Raw genomic sequence first — 14,671 nt, 5'->3', positions numbered from 1 at the left:
CTTTTTTTTTTGCTATAACAAGTTCCAAAGATGCATTGTTACAGCATGTAAAAAAAACAAAAAAAAAACACTTAGTTGTTGAAAAGTCACATTCAAGAGCCCAACTAAAGTAAACACTGATCTCCATCATGGTAGAGAAAAAAATCACCTAAACCTATTTAACTCTCAATAAGATCTTCTGTAGACATCTGACAGAAATAAAGTCAGTCTGTTTAGTAATGTGAATCTGGTGAAGCTGTTTTAGGAGTTGTTTAATCAGATCTTGATAGATTTGATGAATTATTTTATTTCAATTGATTTCATCTAAGGCTGTGGCTGAAGTCATTTGTAGTTCTTGTGTTTCTCTTTCCTTTAGTGATTCTGTTTGTTAATAGCAGGTGTTCATCACTAATGCTCAATCATCAATTAATCACATAATTATCTCATTAACTTCACTGATTCAGTGTTACTCAAACACTCTGTAGTGTGCACACATTATAAGTGTTCATTTAAAACTGAAGATTTTGTTGTGGGGTTTAAAGGGTTAAAGATTTAAGATGAAGAAAAAAAAATAGCATGAAACATAATTTAACAGTAATAAACTGTAATTAATTTACAGGAAACAAACTGTAGAAAAACAGTTAGTTACTGGCATAACTGTTTTTCTACAGTTTGTTGCCGTAAATTAATGGTTGCCAACAAAAAAAGTGTTTTTCTACAGTTTGTTGCCATAAATTAATGGTTGCCAGCAAAAAAAGTGTTTTCTACAGCTTGTTGCCGTTAAATCAAGGAAAAACAGTAATATACTGTAAAATGTAAATGTCAGATTTACCAAATAAAAAAAAAAGTTAATTTAACTAAAATATTTATGAACATCCATAGAAAAAAAATTATGCAAAGTCATACACTGATAATGAGAGTAAATACTGAACTCGACTGTATTAATGTGTGTTTGCACAAGAGAGATCGGTTAGTTTAATGTAGTTTTGTTGTTCACCATTGTGTAGGAGAGTAGAGCCTGTGCTTCAGTCAATGATGAGCCACAAATTCTGATCTTCTGCTGCTTTATATAAAGACAGTAAATGTGGAGGCGCTGATACAGCATTTCAGCACATACATGTGTGCTATAGCTGACAATGAGCTGCAGTGATTTGAGTAAAAGTCATGTAACCCCTGCTGCCAGTAAATAACTGATATTTAACGGCACAATTTTTTACAGTGTATTATAACTTTGGCCACAACTGGACTTGCTCATTGAAGGAAAAATCTCTCTCTCTCTCTCTCTCTCTCTCTCTCTCTCTCTCTCTCTCTCTCTCTCTCTCTCTCTCTCTCTCTCTCTCTCTCTCTCTCTCTCTTTCTCTTTCTCTCTCTCTCTCTCTCTCTCTCTCTCTCTCTCTCTGTCTAATGTTAGCAGAGGGTTTGCTGACTGTCTCATAAATAAGGAGTTGCTGTGCACACCTGTGTACCTGCAGCAATGAGGCTGTTACCTGGCCAGAGATATATTTGCTGTCTGCAACCTCATTAATCAGGTCTAATGGAGCTCCGGCGCTCTCCTCCTCTCACACGTGTGTCTCTGTGAACATAAACACACATATATATGTGCATTCGCATCCTCCAAGACTGCTGTGGTTCTACCAGAGATACAAGGACTTTTCAAATAAAACATTCATACACACACAGTCTGTTGAATGTCACCTGGACAAGGTAAGATATAAATAAATAAAAATATTACTCTCGTGGCTAGAGGCAAAAACAGCAGTTCAAGTGCCCTCTACTGTACCGCTCTGTTTCACACATCCTGCATGGTATTATTTACTATTAAACAGGAAGTTTGGGCAGGACATACCAGGGGGATTGTACTGTTATTTGAGCAGCCCTTGATTTACATCACAGTATGATTTGCTACTTGCTATACTAGTCAGAATCATGTGACATCAGGGGGAGGGGCATTCTCATTTTATAGAGCATGTGATTGGACAACAATTTGGATAAAGACAACTTCATACCTTATCTACCTATCAAATGTGCATATGACCTTAGAGTAGTAATGCAAAACCTTAAGCTACTACTATGCACCATTTAGCTGTAAATAAGGTACAAAGATAGTCTTTAAGGGTACTGTGGTTTTAACCCTAAAGATACAACTTTAGAGTGCATAGAAGGTTTTTAAAGCTAATAAACAAGGACTAAAGCCACAGAACTCTGCACAGGGTGGGTGAAACAGGCAGAGGAATTAACACTTAACACGGGCTTAATTATAGCACGCACACGCCTGTGAAAACCTGCCATTCAAGACCATTGGTAAATAAACCTCTCTTTACAGGTGATCCAAATGTGTCTCGCTCCAGACAGCCCTCTGTTCCAGCACTGATATGTAATTAAAATCATCTCCAAAATTCTCCTCGACAGGACGGGCCCGAGCCAAAAATTTAAATGAAATTAAGGGAGACAATGAATTGAATTTTGTTTAATGTCCCTTTTGCTGGTGCTAATTTACATAGCGCTTTTCCAACAAAAGCTCTGACCTTCTAAATGCTGGCATTTGCTCAGCTCCGAGAGCAGGCCTGTGCGCAGATGAGAGGGAGGAGTTCTTTTTAAGTAGCCTGGTCGGAGAAGATACAAACAAAAGGGCAAAAAAATGGAGGAACGATCTGTGTTGGTTTTTAAAGATTAAAAAAACCTGCAACAGGCAGAGTTTGAACACAATTTTTTTTACCCGGCATATGGCTCAAGGAAGACCTAGCTAATAACCAAGCGTAATCCCTTCTGGAAAGGTCCTCTGATACGAAAAATTAATGGATGTTTAGCTAAATCAGCATTGGGCCCAAATACCATGCATCACGAACAGGTGCAGAAGCCTCAGCGAAATGAGCTAAACCGTCCTGCTACACAACTGTGTACTCTGACCAAAAAAAAAGTCAATCTAATGAATTATTCAGTCGAGGGAGGGGGTTGGCTGTCAGAGGTCAGCATGTCTTGACCTTTCTGACAGGAAGTGAAAAGGAGATCGGTTGGCTAGGAAAACCCTGATCGCTCTTGAATCGGAGGGGTATTATTAGTTCTCGGGCTCACACTTGACATGTGTGTTCAAGACATCACCCACAAGAGTTCGAGTCTAGCCATAGAACCCCTCATTTCTGAGGCTCAATATATCTTTCAAAAATACCAATGAATAATCTATGGCGAAGCCAGGTCGGTTGTGAAATATTTAAAGATCCATTGAGGTAGAAATTTTGTAACAGCTGTGAAATACAACCAAGTTTTACTCTTTTTTTTTTCTCCTCGTGAAGAACCTAAAGCTGCACCAAAGTCCAAGAGAAATAGTATAAACAGATGTCTGGCTTGACTACAGGAAAATAGGACACATTTGGAATGATAAGTCTCCTAAACTCCATTGAAAATGCCAGCAGCGAACGGGTGCCAGTTATTGTCCAAGCCCGTGCCAACGAGCAGTATGCCTGGCCCATGTGCCATCTGGGAGAATGTGGCTGAAAACGTTATTGATAATGGATCACCAGATCTTCTGGTCACCATAGCGCTGTTTAGCAGAACATTATCTTCCTCTTTTTGTCTATCTAACCCAGTAAAATGTTTTGACTGTAGTCGACCCTCACACAACTGCACTTTGACTCGACTTCCTGTGCACGCATGCTTGTTTATAAATGGTGACTGAGCATGCATGTATCATAGCTATGCATTAAACACCCTGGTGTACTGTAACGTTCCATTTCTTCCTCAGAGACAAGGAAAAAAGACGGACATAACCAGACATTACCCCACAGGATTGGTTTTGTGATTACAAATTAGCTTTATATCATATACCCCACCTGCACGATTGCTCGTGTTTCTGTGCGTTCCGGGCTCTCCCGGCCGCCTTGTTCTCTGATCGTTGGATAAAATCATCTGTTCACAGTTGTGATATGCAGACAATGTAGTCGGCTAATGAAGCACATCTGCTTTTGTGATCCGACAGAACGGATCAGCCCTCTATGAAAACGATCCTCTCGAGTCTTTCAGACGCTTCACAATCAAATTGTGAGATTTTTTATCCGCCGTTTCAACCTACCACAATATCCCTCCTTTTTGCAGAGTATCAGACCTTCTTTGCACTGTTCTCCTTTTCCTCTTTTACTAGTGTTACACATATTGTTCACCAGAATGAAGCACAAAGCGCCAAGACATCCGATCCATCCACCTCTATTTAGCCACAACACAAAGCCCAGCAATTTATGGTAAGAGTCAGTGCAGTAAATATCAGTGAAACTCTGTTGTAAAGTGTTCAAGGTTTTTTTTTTTTTTTTTTAAAGGTAAATACATTGTATAAGCCATGGCTAGTGGGCAGAATCCAGAATCCTTTTCAGGATCTGCTAAGAGGAAGTGATATGTGTTTTATCTTCTGTTCAGAAAACCAAAACAAATCCTCCTCCTCCTGCTCCTCACTGGGACTCCTCTTAGTTTTTTTATTTTTTTCTCTCGCCCCACTAGCTTATCTTTCTCCTGCGGTTGAGTTACAGTGTGTGCATGAATGTCGGTCCTGTAACTAATTACTGTTCGCACACTGTCAGAGCTCTTCAGCACGTCTGTTTAAACGAGCTAATCATTTAATGCAAAGATAACCAAGGTTACTGGGATTGATTCACATTCTTTGAGAGTGTTTACAGAAGAAGATGTAAGGAATTCCTATTCCCCTCAAAAAGGATAAACAAGGGCTCTGTTCCAAAACCTAGTAAGCCACCTACATAGGTAACATTTTAAGGCATCACATCATTATGCTAATGTGAATAAATATTTAGCATTTATGCTACCTCATAAGACACCACATTATTCACGGGCAAGAAAATCCCAGTTGAATTCATCCAAAATCAAAAAGTATAAATGAAAATGGAGTATTTTATGCTCATTAGAGCACTGCAGATTTAGCAAGATGTTAATACCAAACTCCAATCAAATGTGATTTCTATTTTTCCAAAAAAAGAAGAAAAAAAATCCAACTTGAATCAAACAGCCTCTGTCCACATGAATTAATTCAGTCACATTATTGTTTAGTACGGCAGGGTTTCCGTATTACGACCACATGACATGAGAGCGGGAAAACACTCAGACCTCTAAACACGTCACAAATTCTTCACACAGGGCATGAGTCCGTTTTTCCAATGCTTCATGCACTTTATGTACAGTGAGTGACAGCGACAACTGGTCACTGCTATTTGATTACTAATAAGAGAGATGTTCCCTCTGTCAGATACCAAACATTCCCTGCTAAGCAAACAGCTATTTCAGCAAGTCAAACATTAGCATTGCTATCCACTGGTGGCGCATATTTCGTTCCCGCCTTTACCCACCATCTCACCCTCCAATCAAATATCCCACTCAGTGGACAGACAAGTTTGTGATCGGGAGATAACTTTGGAACAGCTAAGTGAGAAAACAAGAGAAAGAGACTCTTGCTGCTGGCATTGCTTGCTGGTTATTCATGGCTCTTTACAACAGATGGAAACTGGGGAAGCAAGGTAGGCTTGTTCTGGCTCAATAACCTCCAAGAGGCCCGGACTCCAGCAGCCAGCGCTCCCTGTCACATTTACCGTTTCAGCCGCGAGTCCGAGACCTGCCCTGCCGTAATCCATGAACGTGCTGCCACCACAGGGATAATTGGACAAAAAGGAAGAAGTGTAAGTCTCGCAGAGTAAGTGTAACCTTGAGCCAGACTCACAAAGAGAAACTTAAGCTTCAGAAAAAAAAAGAAAGAACGTCAATTACCCACTCGGCGGGAGCCAGTGTGTTTGAACATGCTTTCCCTAATGTGATCAACAGCCAGCCCAGAAACATTACTCATTTCCCACCGGCAGCACTACAGAGTGCAACGTAAAGATACCTTTTTGCCTTGAACATGCACGTTTCGAGATGCAACATTACTGCTCTGCTCCGTCACGCAGTCGTGCCACAAAACCAGCAAGAGGCAGTGCACTGTTTACAGAGAAAGATAAGCAGAGTAGTTGCTAAAATATTACAATGAAAGAGTTGTGAATTTAAAGCCAAATGCTCTCTAGATGCAGTGAACTTGCAAGTCTCAAGGGAACCACTCCCTTGACAACTCTCCAGCAATTACATGGTCCCTAAAGACACCCCACGTCAACCCAACTGTGCGGCCCACCACACAACAACGTGGGGCAAACCCGGGCCAGAATGCTGGGCCACAGCGCCCTACGCTCACAGACCAGAGGAGGGAAGCAGATAGATAGTCTTACCTGTCGATGATCACGGGGTCTGAGGGCGTTTCGTTCCTGTTTCCGCAGCTTTTTTTGTCACAACACCGACTTGAGGAGAACACAGGGAGAGAGAAAACGAAACATGAAATGAGATATGACAGCATCAGCAAACAGCTTGCATGTGTCTTTCGTCTCCGAGCACCGATTTATTCATCTGACATCCACTTTTCTAGCTAACCGCCGAGGTGTTTGGCGTAGGTTCTGGCTGAGCCGGATGGTGATGGTGGCATCGGTTCTCACAGATGCGGGCGGCGGGTAAACACGGAGCCCGGCGCTGTGGCTGAAGGAGGGAAAACAGCATGTTTTTGGTGTTTGTCTTAGTGCTGAGAGGAGGAGAGGGGGTGCCAGGAGGCTGGGGGGGGGGCTCTCTCTCAGTCCCAGCTTTTGTTTACCTCTAATTGTCAAGCTGTTGTGTCTGGAGAGGATGCAAGATGCCACCTTCAACCAGGATTTCTGTGGGGCACTTATTAATTACCAGCTCAAAAAGCCTCCATCAGTCTCCTACAATGTGCCAATGCCTCCATTTTGAGGCCCTGAAGATGCTTCCATTATGCTTTCTTTAATTAATGTTTAAACTACAGAGGGGAAAAAATGTTATGCCTCTTGAATTTAAAGAAGCCCACTTGTATAATGGTTACATGTCTAAGTGAGCTAAATGAACACCATATGGTGTGGAAAACACGTAAAGCTCCTTAAAGCTGACAGCTAAAGTGATTAAGGTATGTCTATGGACCTCTGCTTGGGACTCTGAAACGCATCTGTGTGGTTTTGACGCAAGCAACAGAGTGCAATGCGAGGAGCTTTCTTGATGTCTCAGTACATTCTTAAAAGTTTGAAGCACGCAGAAGTATGTGGCGTGACCTTTGCGCACGGTTCTGATTCCTTTCCTTTTCATTTGGTGGAAAATTGAGTGCTTGCTTCAATAAGCGTCGGGTTCTATTTAGTGCAATTATTTTATTTATCGTAATTTTTCTACTCTTAAAATAACCACAGGATAAGGATTTTTTTTTCTGTGGCGTGTGCGAACAGACAGACAGAGTGGCGCACGATTAAAATGCTGAGGATGAAAAGACACTTTCCAAAAAAAAAAAAAAATAAATTCCAGAGTGCCCAAACACGTCTCCATTTAAGCCGACCGCTGTGTGTGTGAATTTCAATTCATCCTCTTCAGTGTTAAAAGTCCAGTGAAATCATTCATAAGTCCAATGTCACCAAATGATACGGTCAAATTTGCGCTTCTGAAGTAGAACTTGTGAAACTCGCAGAGCAGGGCGCAAAGCGAACCGTAAATCATTAAGCATAAGCCGCCTGACAATTCTGAACATTTGGATTCTTTTCAGCGTATCCAGGCAGATCTATTCAGGGATTCATTGATTTTCTGTAAGTCTGAAGCTCGGAGGCCTGGATCCTGGCCTACATCATGTGCGTTACGCATTTATGAAAACACGACAAGACATTATGGATGATAACATTCAATTACGCAGTCAATGTAGTAGTTTATAATTATCTGGAAATTAAAACGAAGTGTGTTTGTTCTTACCTGCACATAATTTCGTGTGTGAGAAGAACTCGGCACATTTCTGGATTTTTATCTTGCCCTTCATACATAATAGCCTTAAAATAAAAGTCACAGTGAAGACATTTTAAACAAGTGGATAACACATAAAATATAACATTTAAAATATGAAGTATAAAACCGCATTTCTCCTGCAAAAATAAATAAATAAATAAAATACAAAATAATTTAATTAAACATAAAATAATAACGTGTTTTTGATCCCACAAAGTTCAAGTTCATCCATTAAAAATCGTCAAGAGAAGGCGCGTAAATAAAATCAATTTAGCCCACATACATTGTTAAATCTGTAAACCAACACACATGCCCACACTCTAGATAGAGATAACCTTTGTGTTATTAAGGTGCATAAATAAATATGATGTTTGAAATGAATATCATCACTTGGACGGTCATTGCGATGAAAAATTATACCACATGCATATCACTTCAGAAATGAAGAGTCGCATATGGTTCTGTTTAGATCTTTGCACTATTTATTTGGGGAATGATAATAGAAATCACAGACATGTCGCTTCTCCGACGCAGATGGCCGCGGTAAATAATACCCATAACCGTACACATCAACGCGGTTATAATCTGCAGATATTTAGGGGTAGAGTGCTAATGGGCAATCTGTTGTTTATTTTGAGCCGCTAACAATGATTTTTCTTTAGATAAAAAGCGGTGTCGGGGGGTACGCTTGAGTAATTTTTGAGCATTGGCTTTAACAGATGGCGTTTGGAGCTGTAGGTGCGCACGGGCCTTGGTGCTTTTTGCGAGTTCTGCCTCACTCTCTCTTTCTCTCTCTCTTCTCCCTCCCTCCCTCCCTGTTTGCCCTGCTCCCGTTATGATGTACTGTGCTAGAGCGCACTCCAACGCGTCCTTCCGTGGGATCCGTGGAACGCGTTGGAGTGCGCTCTTGCACAGTAGCCTACATCACTGCAAAAAGATAAAAAAAAAAAAAAAAAACTTGGACTATATATATATATATATACAGTAGTCATTATTGTTGCATATAAATGTTTAAAAATCAAGCACTGTTGTATACACATAAAACTGGAATTTAAACAAAAATACTCATGCGTAATGTGTCTAAATAAACTCAAGGTGCAAAAAAAAAAAAAAAAAAAAAATTGCAAACTTATAATAAAAGTATAGTAGCAATGACTGAATTTTTATTTGCCAGCTGCATGCTGAATCTAAGCGTTGGTCTGTAATTCTCATGATATTAATTATATTAATCAATCCTATTAAGAAATGTATAAGAAAGATAAACCTAGATAAATCCGTTAACCTAAATCTAGAAATTGCAAATGACTAAATAAGCATTTGATAGAATTTGTCAGACATTATGTGTCCTTATTTATTTTCCTGCCTCTCGCTGAAAATATATGGAAAACCATAAAGATGCTGTTCAGCGCCCTTGACTCTTTGATCATGTTCAGCTCCATTCAGAGGCGCCTCAGATAAAACCTTCATATTTTCTCTCCTGTGAAGCCAAACGATGGATAAGCTACAGATAACAAGAGCCTCAAAATCAAGCCAAAGATCCGCCCTGTTCTTTACCATGAGAGGCTGAAATGGACAATGGAAATGAGCTGAGAGTGATTTCATAGAACATCAGACTACAATATGAACTCAAGTGTGTGTCTCAAGCCTGGAGCTTTATTTTTATGCCTTTATCCAGATCTGATTACAGCACAACAAAAGCGAGTTTATACGTTCGACTGCGCGATATGAATGACACACTAAATATAGTAACTGAAAGGCAATTAGGTAATATTGCACTGCGAAAAAAATAAATAAAATAAATGTATATCATATACAAAGCAGCAATGATATAAAATTATTAAAATAATGTTCATGTATTATAAATTGGCATTTTGTGTTTCACAAGCACACGCATATCAGCTATATATTGTCTCCGATTAAAAACACAATAATTATAATAATAATAATAAAACAGCCAAGCGCAATACAGAAATATAGGATTTGACAATTATGCTCCATATGCGAGAGTAAGACTATAATGTGGCTCTTAAAAAAGTACTCGGCATTAATTATGAAGAAAATTATTAACACTTTAGGTTATTTTCCCTTTATCCTCAGTATTATATTATTATATTGATTTATTTTAAAGAGCTTTTTTAAAAGTGTGTATACATAATTTTGTGACCTGCACCATTTCATTAATTCGCAATAAATTATCAAGCAGCTACACGAGAAGAAAAAAAAATGTGGTAATGTGATTCATATTAAATTAAATCCGGCAAATAACCTCCCCCGTTAATCAGAGCAACTCAAAATACAGCCACGGCTTTACATTACAGTGTTCTTTGTACATGTGAATATATCCAGTTACAACAGCAATAACAATAAAATGTTCTGCATCTCCAATAAATATTACATATAAAGAAGTAGATACATTTGCTTGTTTTGTTTTTACTTATGGAAACATGTATACTGTAATATAAAGTGTGACCAAACCACGTGCAACAAAATATCACACAGATTAAAAATATAAATACACACACGCAAGAGAAAGGAAAAGTTCTTACCTGTTTTGTCATGGAATCGATTAACCGAACATAAAGATCCTGTTCTGTTCTGACGCCTGTGGGAAATTATTTGTGTTTTTCAATTTGGAAAAAGTCTGGTAAAAAATAAAATAAAAAGAAAATACACAAAGTTTCCTCGAAAAAAAAGCAATCTTGAAATTTACTAATAGAAAAAAAAAAAAAAAAAAAAAAAAACAATCGAAGGCTTGCCAACTAGGCTACTAGAATTACATCTGTGGAATAAACTGAACTACATTTTAGGAAACCAAACGTAAGTTAATACGGCTCCACCGAGCGAATAAAACACTTGTAAATCTATCCTTGCTGAATAGAGAAATTTACACTTACCGTTGCTGTACAATAGTTGTAGTTTGTAATGTATCCCATTGTTAGTTTTTTCACTGTTAGGCTCCTGAAAATAAGCATTTGTTTGGGATCAGATTGGCATAATTGGGTTGTTGAGAATTTTATTTTAGTATAGGCTACTTGAAATGCATGCATTTTTGTCTGAATGCATGTTCTCTCGTATTTACGCTTTTATCCAGCAACTCTATTTCAAGGTTGTATTTTTGTAGATTAATTCCTGGCAATAATGTGTGTAATGCAAATCTATTTCTGTGAAATCCGTCAAAACGGTTTAATGGCGCACGTGTTTCCAGGGATCTAGAAGTGTGGAAGTTTTAAGGTGAAAATTCAAAGCAGTATTCCAGAGTGGCGCTTACTTTCTCCTTTTCCACAAAGTCCACAAAAGCTGTCCTTTCGATCTCCACTGGCTGTCCCTGTCTGTCATAAAGCGCCAGCACGAAGTGGAAAAAATTGGATTTTCTGAGGTTGGATGGCGGTTGTTTCTCATAATGCGCCCGTGCCAGACCAACTCCACTGCGGGGGAAAACAAGACACAAGTGTGGGTTAAAACAACAGGCATACACTTGAGATATAGATAGATGTAGATAGAATGAAAACATTGGAGAATTCTTGATTTGTCACTTAAACTGTAATATGATGTAATGAACAGGGGAAAGCGGCGAAGAGGTGCATGGGGAGAGTGTAATTGATACATGGCATATTGGGGATTTAGGGGTCGATCTGAGAAATGCATTAAAAAATCGGATGATTTGGCAAACGTACCTCTGGGCGGCCGTGTTCGCATCCACCACCCCAGCCGTGTGCATCCACGATCGGACCGAATTCATGCCACTGCCCAGCGGTTCCTCTTTCATAGTGGTCCCCCCTCTTGGTATATTTTCCTGAATCCCAAACATTAAAACAGTTCGCGTGTAACCCACTTCCAGCCAAAGAGATGAAATGAGAGTGTGAGCGAGGGCGCGTCGTTTCTCCAAGAGCCCCTTCGGATAGCCGTGAGAGTTTGTTTGGGATTTGTCAAAAAGAGAAGAAGAAAAGAAAAAGCAGTCCCGACTCCTTCTTCAGTCCGTCCTGCGTTGGCACCACATGAACGATTCAGTGAGTAAAGATTCTCAAGCCTCTCCAGCAGCTTGTTTGGATAGATGGAGATCCTCCCTTGGAAGAAGCGAAACAAGTCGCGCAAAGAGCTGGGATATTCGACTTGTTTTAATTCAGTTAAACATTTCTTGCAACTTTCTGATGTTGTTGTTGTTGTTGATGATGATGATGATGGTGATGGTGCTCTTAGCTTGGTGGCATCCTATAACAACAGCATCAAAAAAGGCTTCGGGACACTGCTGAATCCACCACTTCTGGCTCCAAAAGACAAATAAACGCGTAAATGATCACCGTGGAGGTGTTCCCGGACACGGGAGAGGATGATGAGGGGCCTTTAGCGCGTCTTTGCAGAATGGATGGAAGCATACAAAACTCAACCCTCTATCCCCCAGGACTGGAACCTTTCCCGGGAGCCAAAAACTCCAGACCCACGGGATACACGCTGTCAGAGGATGACGCGCTGGTGGGCGTGGTTTTGCCCATACATGGAGAGCATTGACGCTTCCTGTCGCTGAGCTTTAAGCTTGGACCGTGAGTACATACACGAGCTTTTTGCTCGCTGCTGCTGCTACTGCTTTTCCAGTGAACATCGTGTCAAGTAATCATCAGAGAAGAACAAAAATGAATGATAATGAAAGCCCGCGAATGAAGCGCGGTGAGCGGGAACTATATATCCTGAAAAACTGCCATGCAAGTTTATAGATTGGAAAAGAGCACTGATTGACCACCCATCCGCTGCATTTGGGTTCCAGAATAAAAAAATAAAAAAGTAATATAACAACTCTTACTGGGCCATCATCACAATGACAACAGTGCCAAACGTCCTGGACGCAAGCCTCCAAATCGATTCACTTTGATTGCTCTCAAGTCAGGAAGGTGCACTGGCATTTTAAGACTAGATGCTCCTTATAATAAACAGTCTGGGCATCTGCATAATGGCGTAATGCGCGTCTTAAATTAAGGCAACGTTGACTGCTTGAATCTAAAACCCAGTTTGCGTGCGTGGAGCGAGCCGAGGCGATGTCAATCTCCTAGTCCTAGCGCGTACACGCTTAATTTTGTAAATTATTGCAAAATTACATCTGAAACTGTGAACGGACTCGGGGGAAACATTGCGTCCACCCTCTCCTTCTGTGCGCAAGAAGTAGGATGTCTTTTGTAATAAAGATATAATCATTTATCAGGACAATAAGGGGTCGTTTTTTCTTTCATTTCGTAAGGTGCTCATGTCTACGATTCATGGCAGACTCTGCATGTATGTTAATATTTGAATTAATGGGCGAAAATGGAAGTCCGATGTTGGTTATCTGGGGACCCTGTGCGCTGGAGGGAGGGATGGATGGATGGACGGAGAGAGGAGAAGAGAGATGTGTTATACACAGCAATCTATTCTGCTAGTGTTGGGGGTTAATGACTATTGCCAAAGATAAGTGAATTATCAAAGCTGTTGCTCCTGCCTCGACTCAAAATCCATCACATTGCATCGTCGTCTAATTAAATACGTAAGTAATAAAATTATATGTTAAGACAATTTAAGATTGATATGCTTTTTTGTCTTTAATCTGCAATGACTTTGATCCGTCCATACACTGAATGCCTCGGTGAACTTGAATGTTAAATGGCACTCTAGGCAGCAAATGATGATTATTATTATTATTTGTCTTAATCACGAAACAGTTGTTTTATGTTTCACGTGAAATGTTCTTATAATTACTGTTATCAAAAAAGTCTTAATAAAATGAAGTGTGTTATAATGAATAAACTTAAAGTTTCCGGAGACCTATTTGGCATGTGATAGATATTTTACTTGTCTTTATTATTATTATTATTATTAAATTAGTATTATTTTTCTTTTTATCCAAACTCTATTCTAATTTACCATCATAAATATTTCACGTTTGCTAACTCTAGGCCTAATCTACATAATCTTTAATACAGATTACACACCAAAGCGATTTCAATCTGATTACCAAATTAGGGTTTTAGTCTAAATCCCTTTAAATCTGATACTGTTGACTAGAGAAGTTCAACAATCCCATCGCGTAGGTAACGATCCCGCCCTAAAAAGGAGTTCTAAACCTTATTTGACAACAAATGCAGCTGCCCCTCTATTTTGGAAGATATTAGGCGAAAATAAATGCAAATCTGTGTTCAGAAGCCATCTGGCAGGGGACTGGAGAATCAGCTGCTCGCCTGAATCCATCTCGGCTCATTCCTGAGGCTCATCTGGAGCCCGGAGCCAAAAGCGTGCAAAATGCGCTCTTTAATTCACCAACTTTCACTTTCACTCCTCGACGTTTGAAAATAAAGTGCGGGACAAATTTATGACACAAAAAAATCCGCCGTGTTTATTGTGATAACCGCTTTAATTGGGTTTTACATTTCGAAAGTGTCAGATGTGTCAGTTTTTGTTATGCAGACAAAAATTAAAGGCGCAGTTTAAATATCTACTGCATGCAAGAATTTCTGTAGGAAAAAAAAAACATTTGGCAACACAAAGAGGTTTAATTGTTTACAAACCTAATAATAATTAAAACATGATTTGTGCTTTTTTTTTTTAGACCTTTAATATTATCTTCAATAATAATACTTGCCAAATTATATTCTTCAGATCAGTAATTTGGTTTATGTGTTTTTTTCTTTTTCTTTATTTTTCTTTTAAGGAATGTTTTAATATGAAACGTAAAACCTTATTGCTTCTAACTGGAACGTTTCTTTATTTGTTATTATTATTATTTTTTTTTAGTGAACGCTGTGGATTGAGCTCTATTCTGTCTGCCTATGTTAGATCTTATTTGGGGAGATGTACTAACCGAGAGCGCAGGACAAAGGAAAAGTTAGTCATGCAG

General features: G+C 39.4%; 1 protein-coding gene across 15 annotated transcripts in view; it reads right to left on the bottom strand.

The window, feature by feature from the left end:
* Window positions 1-12,704, bottom strand: part of LOC132121691 (transcription factor COE3-like) — a 101,197-nt gene extending 88,493 nt beyond the window's left edge. For 4 of the 15 annotated variants that reach the window (XM_059531393.1, XM_059531396.1, XM_059531397.1 and 1 more), the window contains exons 1-6: window positions 11,490-12,703; window positions 11,084-11,240; window positions 10,710-10,773; window positions 10,362-10,417; window positions 7,786-7,859; window positions 6,225-6,293 (exon numbers count right to left, since the gene is read on the bottom strand). In XM_059531393.1, coding sequence (XP_059387376.1) covers window positions 6,225-6,293; window positions 7,786-7,859; window positions 10,362-10,417; window positions 10,710-10,773; window positions 11,084-11,240; window positions 11,490-11,623 — 554 coding nt within the window. In that variant the 5' untranslated portion in view covers window positions 11,624-12,703. Of the gene's footprint in view, window positions 1-6,224; window positions 6,294-7,785; window positions 7,860-10,361; window positions 10,418-10,709; window positions 10,774-11,083; window positions 11,241-11,489 lie in introns of all 15 variants that reach the window. The other 11 variants (XM_059531394.1, XM_059531399.1, XM_059531386.1 and 8 more) reach the window with 7 other exon arrangements.
* Window positions 12,705-14,671: the final 1,967 nt, after the last annotated feature.

Source organism: Carassius carassius, chromosome 39 (assembly GCF_963082965.1).
Source record: "Carassius carassius chromosome 39, fCarCar2.1, whole genome shotgun sequence".
NCBI classification, from domain to species: domain Eukaryota; kingdom Metazoa; phylum Chordata; class Actinopteri; order Cypriniformes; family Cyprinidae; genus Carassius; species Carassius carassius.
Note: the sequence above shows the minus strand (reverse complement) of the source record. Positions and strands in the feature narration are given on the sequence as shown.